The following is an 18740-nucleotide window of genomic DNA, read 5'->3' on the forward strand; positions in this document are numbered from 1 at the left end:
TGTCAATTGATCACCATCTGGTGGTGAGTTGGGTCAGAGGGTGGGGGAAGACTCTGGACAGACCTGGTAAGCCCAAACGCGTAGTGCGGGTCAATTGGGAACGTCTGGAGGAGGCCCTTGTCCTTGTTTTCGGGCATTCCTGTGGAGGCTGGGGGCATTGAACCTGAGTGGACAATGTTTCCATTGCTGAAGCTGTGGTGGGGGGCTCTGGTCTTAGGTACCTTGAGGGGCGGTAACCCACAAACAGTCTGGTAGACACCGGTGGACAGAGAAGCCGTCCGACTGAAGACTCTTTCCAGGATTTGCTATTAGTTGCAAGGTACCTTACAGCCCGAAGGGCTGCAGCCTCTGCCGTGACAGAGGCAAAGCAGCGGGTGTGGGAGAAGTTCGGAGAAGAGCTGGAGAAGGACTTTCGGTCGGCACCAAGGTGCTTCTGGAAAATCCTTCGCCACCTCTGGAGGGGGAAGCGGGGAACCATCCAAGCTGTGGACAGTAAGGATGGGACGCAGGTGACCTCAACTGAGGAGGTATTGGGGTGGTGGAAGGAGCACTTTGAGGAACTCCTAAATCCAGCTGACACATCCTCTGTGGTAGATGCAGAGCTGGAGGATGATGGGGGATTGGCGTCGGTTTTCCTGGTGGAGGTTGCTGAGGTAGTCAAACAACTCCACAGCGGCAAAGCCCCGGGATTGATGAGATTCATCCAGAAATGCTGAAAGCTCTGGGTGTGGAGGGGCTGTCTTGGCTGACACACCTTTTGCGTGGACGAGATTTTTTTTTTTTTTAAACGAAAGGTAGAAAAACTTCTGCTCTTCCGGTAACATTAGCTGTTAGCAGGGTTAGCATGGCAGCTTTAGGCATGACCAGTTGGGATTACTTTACTGGCAGTGTCAAGTGTTTTTGCGAGGAACCAACTCGGGTACACTAGCTATTTAATTCAACGTGAGTACACAGATGTTGAAATTACAATTTTTTACACAGGTCTCAGCTGTAAAAGAGACCTGTATCTCAGTGTGATCTTTCCCTGTTTAATAAAGGTGAAATAAAAATACTGTGCAAGTTAACACATGTCAACTAGATTTTTATTTTGAAGGTCTCGACCAGAAGTGGCAGTTGTCATCTTAATAGACCTCCACTATTGGCCAGAATCCAGGACAGCCCAGCGTCTAAAGCTCTCTCACTTCAGCGTAACCTGGGAGGCTCCACCACTGAATCCCCACTCTTACAATGAAGCTTGACTTGAATATCCTCTTTTTCATCATCAGCACCGTCGAGGTCACTCTCCTTCTGGAATATTGTCCAACTCCTTGCCAGTGTGACTGGGACGTCTACAGTGTGTCCTGTTTTGGAGCTGAGGTCATGCCAGTTTTCCATTCCAGCACACATGAGGTGTAAGTAACCACGTTCTTTCAACTCTGATTTTCGTTTGTGACTTTATGTTGAATTTAGATCAAAAGGTCCCAATACTGTTTATTTTTGTTTCAGGTGGCTTGTGGGGACCAAACTTTCTTCTATCCCCCAGAATGCATTCGCCAGTTTGGTCAACATTTCTCACATGTAAGAGTTTCTAACCCTTTCCTTTCAAACCCGGCTAATTGGCAAAAACAGAGAATGCCACTTACCAAAGAAAGCCCTCATACCTCCACCCAGGCTGCACAACATGCTGAACAGCACACTGGAAGTCCTGACCGACTGTAGACTAAAATCCCAATCACTGTACAAAGACATAAAGACTTCTATAATACTTTTTATGCTTCAAAAGCAAAACGAAACATGGGATCAAGACAATCTAGGATGGCAAAACCCACCAAAGTTATAACAAAAAAAATCCTTCACTGGTTTCAAAATGAAGTTTTTGCATACGAGTCTGAGAGAATGACACCTTGAATTACCACCTCAGTAAACATTTTCATAATGTGTTTATGATCTCAATCGCTACCTTCTTCAACTCAGCATGATTTTCATTTAGTAAATCATGGTCCCATTCATTTTTGAACAGATGATGAGGCAGGGGGCGAGTTTAGGCGTGACTACACAGCGACCTTGTGTGAGAACTATCATTGTCTAGCTTATAACAGCCTGCCGGTTGGTAACGTGAAACAAACAGCAGTCTCTGATGTTTTGTTGACCCACGCATCCACCCTAACCTCCTTCCTACATGGATGTTCCTCGTCTTCACCTTCCCTTTGCTCCCATAATCACTGCAGCTGCTAGATGCACTATAACGTAAACACATGACTTGAAAGCTGTCAATCAAACTCTGTACCCTGGCCTCAGTTGGTAACAGTACAATAGTTATTGGGGGATCTGAATCCTATATTTGGATCTTTTAGACCCTCCCCAGTGTTTATATATATTTTTAGTTGGACTCTGCCCTTGTCGTTGCAAAACCTGCACCAATAGGAACCCTTTAAATTCCTCACTACCTGGTCATTTGTGTGGCTGTGGCTCAGAACGTAAAGCGGTCGTCTACCAATCGTGTGTGTGTGTGTGTGTGTGTGTGTGTGTGTGTGTGCTGTAGAGTGCTTTCAGTGGTTGTTAAGACTAGAAAAAGGGCTGCATAAATGCCGTCCATTTACTTTTTGTCCACTACTCAGCAACATTGCAACCAGTTAGGGTAAAAAACTGGAAAATACATTAATTAGTTTATCTAGTACTATGTCTCTAATTCAAACAAAATACCCAATAACTACACCAAAAGAAGAAGTTGGATATTTCCTTGCAAAAAGGACATGCCAATGCTTGCATGTTTAGCTAGCCTTACCTGTAATTACTCAGTAATTATTTATATTATACCTTTAAGGATTAATTGCCATTGTGGGACCACAACCTGAAAGTTAGGGTTTAGATTTTAAGAATGCTGAAAGTGATAATTTACCTACCATTAACTAAGTATTGCTTCAATATTTAAAGCTGAATATCCACATTATTGTGTAGCATAATTGCTGCTTGTGGGTGATTTTTGTGTCCCTGGCATATTTATTTTGTCACAATTAGGCTATTTGACATCAAAAGAAACATAAAGATTATGAAAAAAGTAAAGGAACCAGGCAGGAAGTCTTCCACAGCAACGGGACCCTCTCCAGACTCTGTTGTACTCCCCACAGATCGGCTCCATGAACTTAACTTCCACTCTTTTCCAATGCGTGGTTTGGCTTGGCTCAACCCAACTCACTTTTGGTACTAGATCCTTTTTTCTATTTTGTTTTTCACTGCAGATAGTACCACCTTCTTAAAGGAAGGTCGCCTCATCGGTAGCTCTGTTCACTTCAATGACGTATGACTAGATAAGCAGGCACCAAGGTAGGAAGGTAAACAATTTATCATACAGATTCATCATAACAAATGAAAACAGATGTGACAGGCTTTGTTCAAAGTTTACACAGAACAAGTGACTCAATGACAGTTTTGTGGGCATTCCCGAGGGTAATGAAGGAGAAGATATAGGGAAGTTTTTAGGTGAGTGGATTCAGGAACTGCAGGGGATTTAGAGACAATGTGAGGCTGAGCGTGTACACAGAACCGCCGGCCGGTGGCCCCAGCTGGAAACAGACCCAGGACCGTTCTGGCAAAATTACTGAGATCTTCAGAAAGAGAACTGGTACTGCATGAAGCAAGAAGCAAGGTAAAGCTAACCTGGCAGAGTAACACCATAATGCTACTTCCAGACTTCTCCAAGCCACACAGATGAAGCATAACAAGTTCAAGGAGTCTTGGGAAAAGCTCCATGAGAAAGAGATTCAGAATCCTAAATTAGAAGTAACTTGCCCAACACTGGACATTTGGCTGATACATTTCCCAGTGTTAGCAAACGCTAGCTAGTCTGTTAACATGAAATGGTCCGAAGATTTTGGACTGGGATACATTCTAATTTATGTCAGATTTCAGGGACACAGGTTCCAGATTATTTTTCCCGGGAGATGGGTCGGACGTAACCAGGATGGATAAGCACATAGGAACCTGGGTCCAGACTGGTTTACTGACAGCCAAACTTAAAAAATATATATTTTAAGAGGATGGAGGATTAAAAGGGTGCCGTCAATCCAAAAATGGGCGTGTGAAATGGCTAGGCTGGTGGCGTTTAAAAAATTGTTATATCAACAATTTGCCACATTGTATGTCTAGAAAATGGGTACAGCACCTAAGCTTTCTTTAGGGCTCCTAGGAAGGTTTGTGCTGGGGAGAGACGTGTATGATGGGCTTGTGTTGTTGTCATTTATACATATATTTATTTGGTTTATTTTCTATTTTGTTATTATTTTGTCAAATGGTCTTGAATTTTGTAGCTACTGTACTCTTAACTTGTTTTTTTTTGGGCCCCTTTGACAGTCTGTTCAAGATGGTACCATTGTGCCTTTAATCCTCCCCGATTCGGGAGGCAGACACCGTCACCACTTTTAAGAGTAAACTCTCTTCTTTGATAAATCTTTTAGTTAGGGAGTGAGGAGTCACAGCTTCTGCCTAGACCGGCGGGGGAGGGTGTATAGCTGCAGACACAGCACCCCTTCTCTTCTCTGCTTCACTTCATAGTCGTCAGATTAATTCACCATATAATCAATGATACAAGGGAGGGCAGACAGGGCAACTACAGCCCGATCCGGCAAGGGAGAGTTCTAGCCCAACCAGGCTCCTCTCTTTAACATGTCTCTCTTAGTTCTGGTGTAATAGTTTTAGACTGCCGGGACTTCCTTTGACACACTGAGCTCCTCTCTTCTTTAGCTTTCCATTTGTGTGCATCCATGTCCCAGAAATGCTTGTTACTAACCTAGGTACTAACCTAGGTACTAACCTAGCTCTGGGGGGTCATTCCCCGGAGTCCTTATTTTCTTTTTCCCCCAGCATGTTTCCTTGGATCAGGGAGGCTCCAGAACCCTGGTTGCAGCTGTCGCCGTGGTCCTGCTACATGTTCTGCGGTTCCCTGTTACATCCCGCTACACTCTGCAGTGCCTTAAGGCCGTGCCCAGCTCTGTCATCAACTACAACAAACTACCATTTCTAGTCACTGTTCCATTATCTTTTACTGTGGTTGTTATGGCCACTCTTCATCTCAACCCCAACCTGCCCGTCAGACTACACCTACCAAGATCCTGGGTCTCTCCCAGGTTTCTGCCTAAAAAGAGTTTTTCCTTACCACTGTTGCACTGGCACTTGGTCTGGAGGGAACTACTAGAATTGTTGGGTCCTTGTAAATTATAGAGTGGTCTAGACCTGCTCTATCTGTAAAGTGTCTCAAGATAACTTTTGTTATGAATTGATGCTTTAATAAAATTTAATTTAAATTTAATTGAATAATTTACTTATAGTCTCATGGACACATGACAGTGATAGAGGTGGGAATACTGGATACAACCGGTTACAGCCTTTTCTGATTGGTCAATGCCTTAATTGGTACTTAACTCTGTAGTGGTGCAAAAACAATACCTACAGTCTATTTTATTTGTCCACAAGGGGGCAATCAATGACCATGCAAGAACCTTAACGTTGACCTTTTGAACATTTTTAATGTGAATAATGTTCATTTGACCAGATATCTTACTTAAACCTCCTCTCTGAATTTTAGGTTCTTTGAGTACAAGGTGGGAAACATACAGATTTGGCACAGCAAACTATGACATATTTTACCTATAAATTGCAGGTCTACAGCCTACATTCGCCAAAGCAACAAGCCATCAGTGAAGCCATCAATATTTAATAATTGCGTGTTGTCGGCCTCTGTCACTTGTGGAAAATGGACACTTTAAACACTTTCTTGAAGTTATGGATAGTAAGTACACATCCATCTCTAGAAGAACAATTTCTGAGAAACGGATACCAGTGTTGGTAAAGAAGGTCAAGTTAACTGTTTTGGAGGAGCTGAAGACCCAGTCGTCTGTGTGATTCAGAACTGATCTCTGGTCTGATTGCAGGCTTCGCTCCTTTCTTGGAGTGACTACCCATGTGTGCTACAAATCAAAGGATTCTTTAGCACTTGTATCCTACTTGCTGGATTGTGTTAGCATTACAGGCAGACATAACGGCGAGCAAATTGCTTTTGCCACAGAGGAATCTCATATCCGTTACATCATCACAGACAATGCTGCAAATATGAAATACACTTTCCCAGCTGTTATGCCACAGCAGCAGTCTGATGACAGTGACTGTGACGATGCGAGTCTGGTGGGTGGACATGGATTCAGTGGAAGGCCCAGTATTACCCTGGTTATCAGGTGAACGTCTTTCCTGCTTTGCCCCTCTCTGCAGTTAGTTGTGAATGACAGCATAAGGGAGGCTAGGGCTGTCTCCTGCACCACAGCCTAGACATCACGGTTCACAACTCTGCTACATAGTAGCTTACAATTCAGGGACAAGTTTGAGACTATTTTTGACACTAATAAGACTATTCCAGCTGAAAACAAAGCTGGAACAGCACTGTCAAACAAGTACAGGCCCTCAGGTCTAGACCACAAAGCAGTGGAGGGAATGTGCAGAACTGAATACAAGGATGTGGTGTTTGGAGCTTATGAGTGGAACCAGCTGAAGGAACTGAGTGCAGGTCTTGCACCATTCTCAGATGCAACAGACCTGACAGACGAGAGAAATCAGTAACCATTAGCATGGTGGTTCCAACTGTCCTGGTCTTAAATAAACATATTCTCAAGATGGAGGAGACGTGAAATCATCCATCCATCCATCTTAATCCGCCTATCCGGTATCAGGTCTCAGGGGCAGTAGCTCCAGCAGGGCACCCCAAACTTCCCTTTCCCAAGCCACATCAACCAGCTCCGACTGGGGGATCCCGAGGCGTTCCCAGGCCCGGTTGGATATATAATCCTTCCACCTAGTCCTGGGTCTTAACTAGGGAGGCGCCCAGGAGACATCCGTACCAGATGCCCAAACCACCTCAACTGGCTCCTTTTGTCGCGAAGGAGCAGCGGCTCTACTCCGAGCTCCTCTCGGATGACTGAGCTTCTCACCCTACCTCAAAGGGAGACGCCAGCCCCCCTCCTGAGGAAACCCTTTTCGGACGCTTGTACCCTGGAATCAGTGCCGGCCATTAGTCAAGGCCGTCTGGCAGGCTTTGGTGAAAAGATTCTCTGGGATCTTAAAAACAAACATGACCATAGATATTGGATCTGTACTTTTTGGCTACCATGCTGGATCCACAGTTTGACCTGAGCTGGGTCGATCCGGATGTTACCAATGGGGGAAATGCAACATCAGTGAAGAACTTCAGAGATGAACTAAAGAAGACACTGACAGGTTAGCAAACCACTGCAAATCTAACTATATTTTTAATCTCTATGTTTGTTTTTTGTTGTCAGATACATCTCTGATGATGATACCATAAAACATCTTGAGAGGCATTCTTTCCACAACCTGTCCAGACTCACCCACATGTATGTAACCTTTGAGCATTGGAACTTGATTGTAATCACAAAGGAGCATCCCGTCTATGTCACCATTAAAACGCAAATGTACAAATTCACAAAGCAAATTTGCAAGCAAATCCACGTGGAATGACGATCTGCTTCGTTTCAAGGTCCAATTTACAAAAGATAATGTGCTGATGATAATACGGCACTAACACACCCATAAAATTTTAAGCTGAGTGCAGTTTGCCCATTTTTTAATCATATTGCAATGAAGAATCCGGAAAATGTTCTCATTGCACCAAAATTAGTAGGCAGAACAATAGCAGAGAGAGAAAAATAAAAATGACCACACAATTTGTGGATCCAACAATTTCTGCATCAGGTCCCGGTGTTCAGGGGGACACATTAAGACATTATTCATGAATCAGCTAGGAAAATGAAAGCAAAGTACTGTAACAGTCTAGAGCATAAATATAGAATAGAAAAAATAAAATACTGTAACAATACTAAAAATGTAAAATATAACAGGTTTTACAGTTGGAAAGCTGTACAGGTTTGTCCAGGATGTGCACAAATACTGATCAAAAGTTCCCATATTCTAGAGAATATGTGCAATGAACAGGGATAAAAGTTTAGGATGGGGGCGGGGGCATGTCATTTAGACTCACCAGGCCTTGTTAATGCCCACTGCAGTCAGCATTAAATCAGTAAGAAGTTGTATTGGCACTGAAACAAGTTCCACTAAAATAACACATTAATATGTGTAATGTAATAAAAACTACACTTTTTCTTGAGGTCACTCTTTTTTCAGTGACAATTTTTTTTATGCTGATAGTTTTTTAAAGGACTTTCTATCACTGTTTTTGCGTGGAGGGGGAAACGAGAGTGATTTACATAGAATCTGCATATCAGAAGGCCAACTGGTAGTAACGGATGGATCGAGTCTTTTCCCATAATCATTTCCTTGAAAATTAGTATAAATACAAATACATATAAATACAAATAAATGTAATGTATGATAAATGTATGGAACATTTCAAGTTTTTGCGAAATATTACAATAAAGGAGTTCACACCATAAACCTCCAACACAAGATTAGTGTATATGCTGATGATATTTTATGGTAATTACAGGATCCCTCACTGTCGCTAAAAGAAACAAGAAAATCTCTAATAACACTAAACTGGAACACGCCCACTAGACTCACGCTTTCAGAAGATGCATTGGATTCTGCAGAACAGAACTCATCACTTTGCTTTTCTACTATTACCTGACAAATCATACACAACACATTGTTAGATGGGTTCATCCCCAACCAGAATGCCCTGGATGTTCAGGCGGTTATCCAGTGGACGAACTGATCCAGACTAATGAAAATAAACGCATGGACAAGGATCTCCGAATCCTGCTGAGACATCAGTCCTTTAACCCTTGATATATTCATAAATTGATCGTAGACTAACCTTGTAATATTAATAATAATGTGAAAATCCAAATTCAGAAAATGAAAATCAGCAGAGTTTCCCTTAGGTTATCAGGTGACGCTAAGGCAAGCAAGTTTGGTTGGCACTGTACTGCCAAACGCTAAACATGACATTTTTGCCTACTAAAATGTTCAAATTAACTTAACTGAAATGAGATTAGGATTAAGAAAACACACCATGAGAAGAACAAATGAAACCTGGACGACACCCCAAAACACGTTCAGGTATTTTAATGTACACAGTGCCGTGGATATGTCTTAAAGCAGACTTGAAAACATAGAGAGAAGGTTGCCAGGCTCACTTCCCCAATAATTTCCAAAGAGTTGGATGTTTTTCTGCAACCAGTGGAGTTTCCTCCTGCTCGCCATGAGACAGAATGCAGGTTTAACCCAGCAGCTATGTCAATTTTTGGTTTTACAGTCTATGGTGATATGGAGAGAAAGAAAACGGAAGATTATCAAGGAAAACATCAGAATTCATAAGGAAATATTAAAATAGAATAAAGTGAAAAGTTGTAATTCAATGGAGGTTGGGCTGCAAAAAGATTTACATGCAAATGAACAATAATTATATTCATAAAATCACAAAATTGGCAAATGATCACGAACAGAAGGAACAAAAATAGACATTTGTTTGCAAGCCCCCCCTCCACCATCCCATATGATTCCCCCCCAAGAAGCCATTTTTGTATTTTTGTAGTTAATACTTGCATTTCTGATTAAAATAGAATAAACCAATTTTTTATTTCCGTGAAACAGTTTTCAGTGCCATTACCTATTTAATTGCCAATGCAACTTTTTCCAAGCGTTTCAATGCCAAAGTTTCCTTTTTCCCTTCAGATATAACTGTCAAATCTTATTTTTTATATTGACAACAGCTGTGTTACCATTCAACTATCAAAAAAAGTTTTAAAATGTGACAAAAAATAATATTAAAAGAGATCAAGAATCATTTAAACTGTAAGTCAAATGTTTGAGTCAAAAATACAAGATTGTAAAGTCTGGTGTGTGTGTGTGTATGTGTGTGTGTGTTTGTCTGTCTGTATCGTGTGTGTCCACCAGACAACTAACTGGTATTAAAACGCTGTCATACATTGACCAAGAGGCGTTTAAAGATCTACCTAATTTAAAGTACCTGTAAGTAACAAACTTTCCTTTGCTCATTTATTTTCTCCTTGTATCATATCACATATCACATATCACATTATCCTATATCCCCATAACAGTGGCTAACTTTTCTGATGCAGTGCTGTTCCCGTTTCCTGCTGTCTCCATACAGTGGGATCACCAACACAGGTCTCGCCTCCTTTCCTGGGCTCCAATATATTCAGTCCAGCCAGGAGGATTTCGTTTTGTACGTAGCATTTACATATGCATAACTGGAATGACTTTTGTTTGCTAAAATGGAACTGGTGTCAAATATTTCCTGTTTCTACCTTTCTGACAGGGAGATAGTGGACAACGTCTTCATACAAGTTATACCTGCTAATTCTTTCACCGGAATATCTGAGAATGCTCTTACCATGTAAGTAGGGTTGATAGTTCAACAGTGACTTATGTCATCTTAGACTCATTGGCAATGACTACGTTTACATGCACATGCTAATCCGGTTTTTGCCATTATTCCGAAAAAGACAACATTCCGACTAAGCTGTCTCCATTGCTAATGAAATGAACATTCCACTAAGATTCCCGTTTACATGTAGCGGTGCAAAATAGGATTTTTTACAAAGTTTACAAAGCAGAGGTGGCACGGCCGGGTTAACAAGTCCATGTGCCAACAGACCCCCCCGAACCTAAAGCAACAATTGCAAAGTCGCAAAGGCTACACAAGCGTGTGTAGCCTGTACATCCATGATAACCAATCAGGTGTCTGCATGGCTCAGTGGAGATAGATATATTTACAATAACCTCCACATTCATAAAATGCATTTAGATGTTTAACAGAACTTTTTATAATGAATATTTCACAGAACTTGGTGGCTACACAGTAAGTATTTAGTGTTTCAATATATAGCCAATCAAATACTGCAACAGTGACATAAAGCGGACAGCTAGGGAGCATTAACTTAAAAGCAGAGATTATTTCTAATATGCTAAAAATGTGAAATTATCACAAGGCAGTTGGTGTGTATGGAGTAAAAGTGTAACCATTGGCTACACTGTTGCATGTACTTCAAAGTCAAGATCCTGGCTATTGTTATTGATTATGTCACAATTAACTACATCACCATTTTATGTTAATGCACTACTATGTATTCTTGTTGTTTATTTTAACAAATGGGCCTTACAACTGGCCTCTTCATCTTCCTCGCTGTCATCTTCATCTTCCTCCTCCTGATCACCCTCCACCTCTGTCCCTCTCTCTGAATCTGCAGCCTCCTCTTCCTCCATCACAGTCAATTCTTCCATTCCCTCTTCTCTTTCACTTATTTCTTCATCTCCTCCTGTGGTCTTCTCCTGCTCTGACCCACCTGGTCTCTCCAGTTTTCCCCCTCCTCTTCCTCCCATGCACTACTCAGAATTTGAATCCACATGATCGGTCTCAGCCCGCCCTGTGTAGTGTCTTTTAACGTAACGCCACCGAAACAGCGACCCTCTTAATGTTTCAACGTGCCATTTATCCAAACAGAATATGCCGTTTCAAATTCTGAATATTGTCATTATTTCAGAATAGTAGTGGAATATTGGTGTGCATGTTAACATACTCATTGAATAAATGACATGTCTAAACGCTGCTGGGTGGTGATATTCACTAACAGGGGAAATAACCTACGCTGAAGTTTCTGTAAGCCCCCAACCTGAAAAACTAAGCTTTTATGAAGATAAAAGTGGAAACAGTCACGAGAAGTCAGCAGAGAGAATGGAGGAACTGTGGGATGCTGACTCTGAAGCATATGTCACTTTTAGGCTAACACATGGGACATAACGTTAGCTTAGTGGCTCTCCATTCTCTCTGCTGATTCCTCACATGAATCCATAAAGCTCAGTAATTCAGGCTGGCACCTTATAAAAACTTAAGTTCTGGGTTCTTTACATTGTTGGTAGTTCAACCTTCATCATTCATTTCCTCTTAACTGCAGAATCGGACGCTCCCCTCAGCGTTGTGTCAGAAGAGCCCTATCCCTATCCAGCTTGAGCCCTTTTCAGCACAACATCTTACATTTCTTGCAGAAGAATGATCTTGCACTCCTTACCTTTTCTGTAATATGTGCAGAGATTTCAGCAGATGACGGGACATTTTCAGCCATGTCTAAAATCCCATCAGAGTAGGGTTCCAAAGCCGTTTCAGCATGGTACCCTGGCAGTCTACATTTCTGCTCATCTATTCAATTCTGCATTCTGTTGCCTTGAAAATGACAACAGAAACAATATTTTTTGCTATATGAATTAGAAAATGAAACTCAAAGCATTTCTTTAATTTCGCTCATCACTTTTTGGCCATGACAAGGCAAACACACCTTGTGTTTAACTACTTCATAATTACTTTTTCTTTTGGTGACTGTCTCTCATTTTCCGTCGTTTACATAATTTAAAGACATCAGAAGCTACTATAATAATTAAGGAGAATACGTTTAGATCTTTCACATAATTTAAAGCGTTATCATTTAATGTATAGTTAATACCTACATTATGACACTTTTCTACGTATATTTTTATACTGTTGCATCATCTTTAAATGAAGTCAAACTCAAGCATTCAACAACAAAAAACACAAGTATGTCTCTTTATTACTATGACATAAGTACACGTTATTGTAGTTGTGCCACTTCCCCACAGCAGGTACTTCAAACCTTCACAAATTTCCACGGAACTAATTTTCCTCTTTTAATTAAAATAAATTGTGATAGAAGGCCCACAGGATAATCTGTTTTTCCCTGTTGTAGACTGCTGAATAGCAATGGAGTGAAAGAGATCCAGCGCTATGCCTTCAATGGGAGCACACTGGAGGAAGTGTATGCAGTTTTGAATTATTGCAGTGAAACACACACTATATATATAATGTGTACATACTATACACAAGTATATACTTTCTTTTGTGGTCTCTGTTAATAACCTGTCTGGTTGAATGACTACAAAATGTTTTAATAAAGTACTGTGGGCCACACAACTTTAACCCCTAATCTATTCTCCATTCTTCAGGTATCTTCACAGGAATGTGAATTTGGAACGAATAGATGAGTTTGCATTCTATGGCGTGATTCGCGGCCCAACGTACTTGTGAGTGAATGTGCAGAATGATTAGATAGAAGAGCAATTACAATTAGGGTCTAGGAAAAATAGAGGAACTGCAGCACATGCTAAGGGTTGGATACTGGAACAAACTCAGCTTTGTGTCCAAATGAATAATCTGAACTCTTTATCTTTCCAGAGACCTTTCAGAAACCAAAGTTAGCTCTTTGCCTTCAATGGGTATGGAGACCATTGAAAAGCTCCAAGCTAAAAACACGTGGGCCCTCAAAGTCCTGCCCCCCTTGAGAGCCTTCCGCCATTTACAGAGTGCTGAATTGACCTTCCCAAGCCATTGTTGTGGTCTCAAAATGTTGAAAAGATGGACAGGGTAAGTAAGATAAATATTTCCCCACTGTGGTTCCCTTATGTCAAGTATTTGTCCTTTCCATCCCAAGCCCTCAGGTCCATTTTCTTTTTTTGTAATGATTTTATATTTAATCATGGTACTTTGATAAATATAATATGCGCTGTTGATCACTTGTAGCCACTTCATTAACAATGTTACCGTCCTCAGGCGTTCACCAGGTAACTTTACATAAAAAACACCTATCAGAGGGTGCAGGTGCATTGTCAGGCGACCATACTAATTAAGGTCAGAGAGCTCTAATTGTAATATCAAAACCTTTTGGAAATCCTTTGGTGTGGATGTTCGTACACAATCTTATTTTTATTTACAAAGATTAAAACGTCTTTAAAAATAACAGAAATCAAAAAATGGCGTCTGCAAAAGTTTGGGCAGCCTGCTGAGTTAATACCTTGAACCCCCCCCCCCACCCCGCTTTGGCAAGTATCACAGCTTGGAAACGGTTCTTGTAGCCAGCCAAGCACATTCTTCCTTCCAAAAGTGTTCCGGTTCTTTGATATTTCTGGGCTGTCTGTCATGCACTGTTCTTTTAAGGTCTATCCATAGATTTCAATTAAGTTGAGGTCACGAGATTGTGAAGGCCATAGCAAAACCTTCACTTTACGCCTCTTGATGTAATCCACCGTGGATTCTAAGGTGTGTTTGGGTTCATTATCGATTTGTAGAAGCCCTCCTCACTTTAACTTCAGCTTTTTCCCAGATGGCATCAAGCTAGCGTCCTAAATTTGCTGAAATTTTTATTGAATCCATTTTTCCTTCTACCCGTGAAATGTTACCTGTGACACTTGCTGCATTTCAGTGTGTCCTGATCTTGTTCCACCTGACACTTAGATCTTTGACACAATCTTTTCCTATCCCAAAGTAGTTTTACCCTACCCGTTAAAAAGTGATGTCAAGGGGTCCCAACCTAGAGCGTTAAAAAGTGACACCATGGTGTCCTTACCAAGCGTCGGTATTTGACGAGTTTGGAGTGAGATTGTGTTGTTTTTGCCATCAAACAGGAAGTTGATGTAACACAAATACACTTTGTCCAGAAAATCAGTCTTATATAAAAAACAAAAAGACATTTGAATAACAGTACATGAAATGTGCATTGTTTAGTCTACTCTTGATATTGGGAAACATAATGCATGTCTTATGCTGACCACAAACGGCCCTGTACTTTCAGCCATTTCTAACTCAAGAACCGGTTGACACAGACTCACCATACCCCATTTTGTAATTTATGATGAACTCTTTATCAAAAGCTATGTTTCCATCTACACGTTTTTGGCCGAATTAAGTGATATTGAATGAAAAATGCCTCAGCAGTAAACTTTGATGGAATATCAATGCAAAGGAATCACGTTCAATCTCATCAGATTTAAGCGATACATGTGTTCTATATTGATCATGTGTTGGCGTGAAAAAAATCAATCCTATATACCAATTTGATCGCAAAACAGCGTCATGTGACGTCGTCCCCACAGGTTTTTATCGGCTTTAAAGCCGTTGGATGGAAACACACTTTCACCAGATTTATTCACAGGAGTTATTTTCCCGAACTTCAGATGATTCGATTGACACGTGGATGAAAACTTTGCTATAGGGACTTGTTGACACAGGAAGTGGAACAACAGGAAGCTAAGTCTGATTTTTGTGCACAGTGGCAACCGCATAGCCGCTTTGACCAACAGCCGCCGGTAACCTCGACATGGGGGAAGGTGCGAGAGCCCTTCCATCGCTGCTTGCAGCTTAAAATTTACAATTGTAAGAGCTCATTGACCTTAATTAGTTCGACAGGGAGTTGCTGTTTGTGGCCTCTGACTTGTGTTTTTGGTTTACATTAGGACTGTCGATCGATCCAAAAATGTTTGATCGTACACTTTAAAATGTACTTTAAAAGGGAAGTTTTTCAATGTACTCCGATGGTAATTTTATTCACAGCTAGTTGCTACCACTGAAATCTATGATAGTAGCTGTAAACAGTCTTGTGCCTTTTCTTTTTGCCGTTTTCAAAATGTTCATTTGCGCCGAATCAAATGTTTTATGATCGAGATTAATATTAGAACTGGCAGGCTTAAAACTATTTGTATAAGCATTTAATAAAACTGATGAAGGTCTGACACGTCATTAACAAAGTGACTACAAGCAACTGAGTGCTTTTTTTCCTTTTTTATCAAGAGCTTTTGATAATTTGAAGACTTTCTGGTGGGGAAAAACTTTGTATCATCATTTTCAACATAAGCAAGCACTTAAAAAAATGTTGTAGTTCCTTCTTTGATTATTAATCCATATTATCTGTTTTCAAGACACTCTGAGGCAGTTATTTGCAACCTGACCCGGACTGCTTTGGGAAAGCTGCAGGAATCCTCTACCGTTCTCTCTCAGAGGTATCTGGGACACAAAATCTACCAAGATCTGAAAGACAGCTTTGGTCTCCAATCTGCCGTCAGCAGAAATCACAATCATTACCACAACAGCCACGTTTGCCCAACTGAATTGTCTCAAAATGAAGGTTTGTTTCATGTGGAATTACCTACAGAGAACCTCAATGAAGGTTTTGACTTTGCACTGTGTGATGAACCTCACACAGATAATCATGGACTCTCGTGCACCCCCCTGCCTGATGCCCTGAACCCCTGTGAGGATGTGATGAGTCATGACTTCCTGAGGGTGTTGGTCTGGGTGGTCAGTCTGTTAGCCATTTCAGCCAACTTCTTGGTGATGTTCATCCTACTGACTAGTCGACAGAAGTTGTCCGTTACCCGTTTTCTCATGGGTCACCTGGCGTTTGCGGACTTTTGTATGGGGACATACTTAGTGCTCATTGCATCTGTTGACCTCTACACACGCTCATATTATTACCACTATGCTATTGCCTGGCAAACAGGAGGTGGCTGCAACCTAGCAGGGACATTATCAGTGTTTGCCAGCGAGCTGTCCGTGTACACATTGACTTTAATCAGCATTCAGCGCTGGCATGCCATTTTCTACGCAATGAGGCCAGACAAAAAAATGAGGTTACGCCATGCAGCTGTGCTGATGCTCGCCGGCTGGTTGCTCTGTGTGATCCTAGCACTGCTCCCGCTGGTTGGTGTGAGCAGTTACCAGAAAGTGAGCATCTGCTTACCCATGGAAACTGAGACAAGTGTTGCCCGGGCCTACGTGGTCTCTGTCCTGATGGTTAATGTCATTGCTTTTATGGTGGTATGTTTATGTTACCTCCACATCTACTGTATGGTGCACAATCCCCAGCACCAGTCCAGCAGATGTGATACCAGCATGGCCAAACGCATGGCTGTTCTGATTTTCACTAACTTTCTGTGTCTGGCTCCCATTTCCTTCTATGGCTTGTCTGCAGTTCTCCACCAACCATTGATGACTATCACAGATTCCAAGGTAAGACTTCCTTTTGAACCTTCAACTTCAAAACGTTCAATCCCAACCATCCCCAGTCATCAGTGGTGTTCCACAGGGCTCAATCATTGGGCCCCTGCTTTTTAGAATTGGTTATATTGTCAGGAAATACAATATTCAATTTCACTGCTACATGTCCACCAAACCCACTTCCATGTTCCACCTGGGCTTCCCAGTCTTTAGATAAAGTTAGAAACTTATTCCCTCGTTACTTATTCAAACTAAACTGAAACAAAACTGAAATTCTCCAAATTCACTCTAGCAAAATGTCCCAATTTCTCACTCTTCTTCAACAATTCTAAAGTCTCCTCTTCCTCCTCAGTGTTGTCCTCGATAGCACACTTCAATCATCTCAACCAGTCTGCTTACTTACACCGCCTTCGTCCATCCCTAACACCCAATAATACTGCTACTCTCATCCACGCTCTTGTGACTTCCCATAGTGATTATTTTAACTCCATCCTCTCTGGTTTACCCCACAAGTCCATCCTTAAACTCCACTTGGTCCAAAACTCAGATGCAGAACCCCACCCACTGAACAAATTACAGTCCAATACTGTTTTGACTTTAAAATTCTTCTTCTCAACTTCCAAGCCCTTCACAATCTCACTCTTCCGTACCTTTCTGTACTCCTTCAGCGTTATACTCCATCCTGAACACTCCAATCCTCCTCTTCCTAACTGCTTTCCACTCCTTCTGCCCGCCTGTCAACAATGGGGTTGAGAGCCTTCATCCATTCGGCCCCTCTCCTTTGGAACTCCCTTCAAATATCCATCCGTATCATAGCACCCACCTATTCCTACCCCACGACTCCCCTCTCCATCAAAATCATGGATAGATTGCTTTCTTTTCATTTCCCATCTCAACATTTTAAATGTTTTAATTTAAATGCCTTTGCCTTTTTTATACTGTATTTCTGCTTGTTTTATCTGTAAGGTGTCCATTATTATTATTATTATTATTATTATTATTATTATTATTTAATCCAATTGTTATTTTCTGTTTAAAATAAAGGCTGATCTTTATTTCTCCATAGGTGCTGCTGGTGCTTTTCTACCCTCTCAACTCTTGTGCGCACCCATTTTTTTATGCTATCCTGACGAAGGCATTTCACCGAGACATCCTGATGTTTCTGAGCCGGATGGGGCTGTGCCAACAGCAAGCACACCTCTATCGAAGCCAGCTCGTTAGTATTACTCCCTACATATACAGAGAGAGAACGTCTGCCCCACAGTCCAGCCCCCACATCAAGAGAACAAGTACAAGATTTCCCGGACAACAAGACACACCAAAACTGCTTTTTAAATGTGAATAATAACTTTTACTGATAAATAAATGTCCTAGTAAATACCAATTAACACAGTCTAGCCATTTCACAGTATTTCTAGGCCTTTTAGAATTGATAGTGTTAATACCTGATAGTGTTGCTAACATCATTGTATCTTAAGGTGTTTCTATAATACCAATAGGTTAAAATCTCTTTTCCAAATCTTTACATTTCTGATGAAATGTAAACCAATAAATTCTTTATCAATTCAGCCGCACATGGTTCCTTCTCATTGCATTCCTCAGTGGTAAGGTGGAACATTTTAAAATCAGAAATGTGTTGACACTGTGAGACACAAAACATAGAAGTGATTTAATATTTAATAAGAAACAACAGCGCTGAAGGTTTTCATGGTGTATTTACATCATTTGAAGACACTCCTAGACCTAAAAGCAATGCATTGTGACTTATGTTAAGCATACAAGTGACAAAATATTAAGTACTTATTTTCTATTTTGTACTAATAACCATGTGACGTAATGGCTATATATATTTAACATCTGTGAAATCTGGTTTGTTTAAATATAAATAAATTAGCAATGAATGCTGGGAATGAACAAGAATCACCCAAAAAATAAATAA

The 18740-nt window shown here is 41.1% G+C and overlaps 1 protein-coding gene across 1 annotated transcript; it reads left to right on the plus strand.

The window, feature by feature from the left end:
* The first annotated feature begins 1142 nt into the window (after window positions 1-1142).
* Window positions 1143-18146, plus strand: LOC117959694 (thyrotropin receptor-like). The gene is made up of 11 exons (XM_034896972.1): window positions 1143-1391; window positions 1486-1557; window positions 7302-7376; window positions 9898-9972; window positions 10115-10189; window positions 10283-10360; window positions 12723-12791; window positions 12979-13056; window positions 13208-13396; window positions 15724-16813; window positions 17868-18146. The coding sequence occupies exons 1-11, from the start codon at window positions 1228-1230 to the stop codon at window positions 18144-18146; spliced, it is 2244 nt and encodes a 747-aa protein (XP_034752863.1). The 5' UTR covers window positions 1143-1227.
* The last annotated feature ends 594 nt before the right edge of the window (window positions 18147-18740 follow it).

The sequence above is a fragment of the Etheostoma cragini genome, chromosome 16 (genome assembly GCF_013103735.1).
Source record: "Etheostoma cragini isolate CJK2018 chromosome 16, CSU_Ecrag_1.0, whole genome shotgun sequence".
Taxonomy (NCBI): domain Eukaryota; kingdom Metazoa; phylum Chordata; class Actinopteri; order Perciformes; family Percidae; genus Etheostoma; species Etheostoma cragini.

Coding starts and splice junctions, on each gene's coding strand:
- LOC117959694 (XM_034896972.1), top strand. CDS start 1,228: ATGAAGCTTGACTTGAATATCCTCTTTTTCATCATCAGCACCGTCGAG. Junction 1,392..1,485: donor CATTCCAGCACACATGAGGT/GTAAGTAACCAC, acceptor TTTTTGTTTCAG/GTGGCTTGTGGGGACCAAAC. Junction 9,973..10,114: donor CTACCTAATTTAAAGTACCT/GTAAGTAACAAA, acceptor GTCTCCATACAG/TGGGATCACCAACACAGGTC.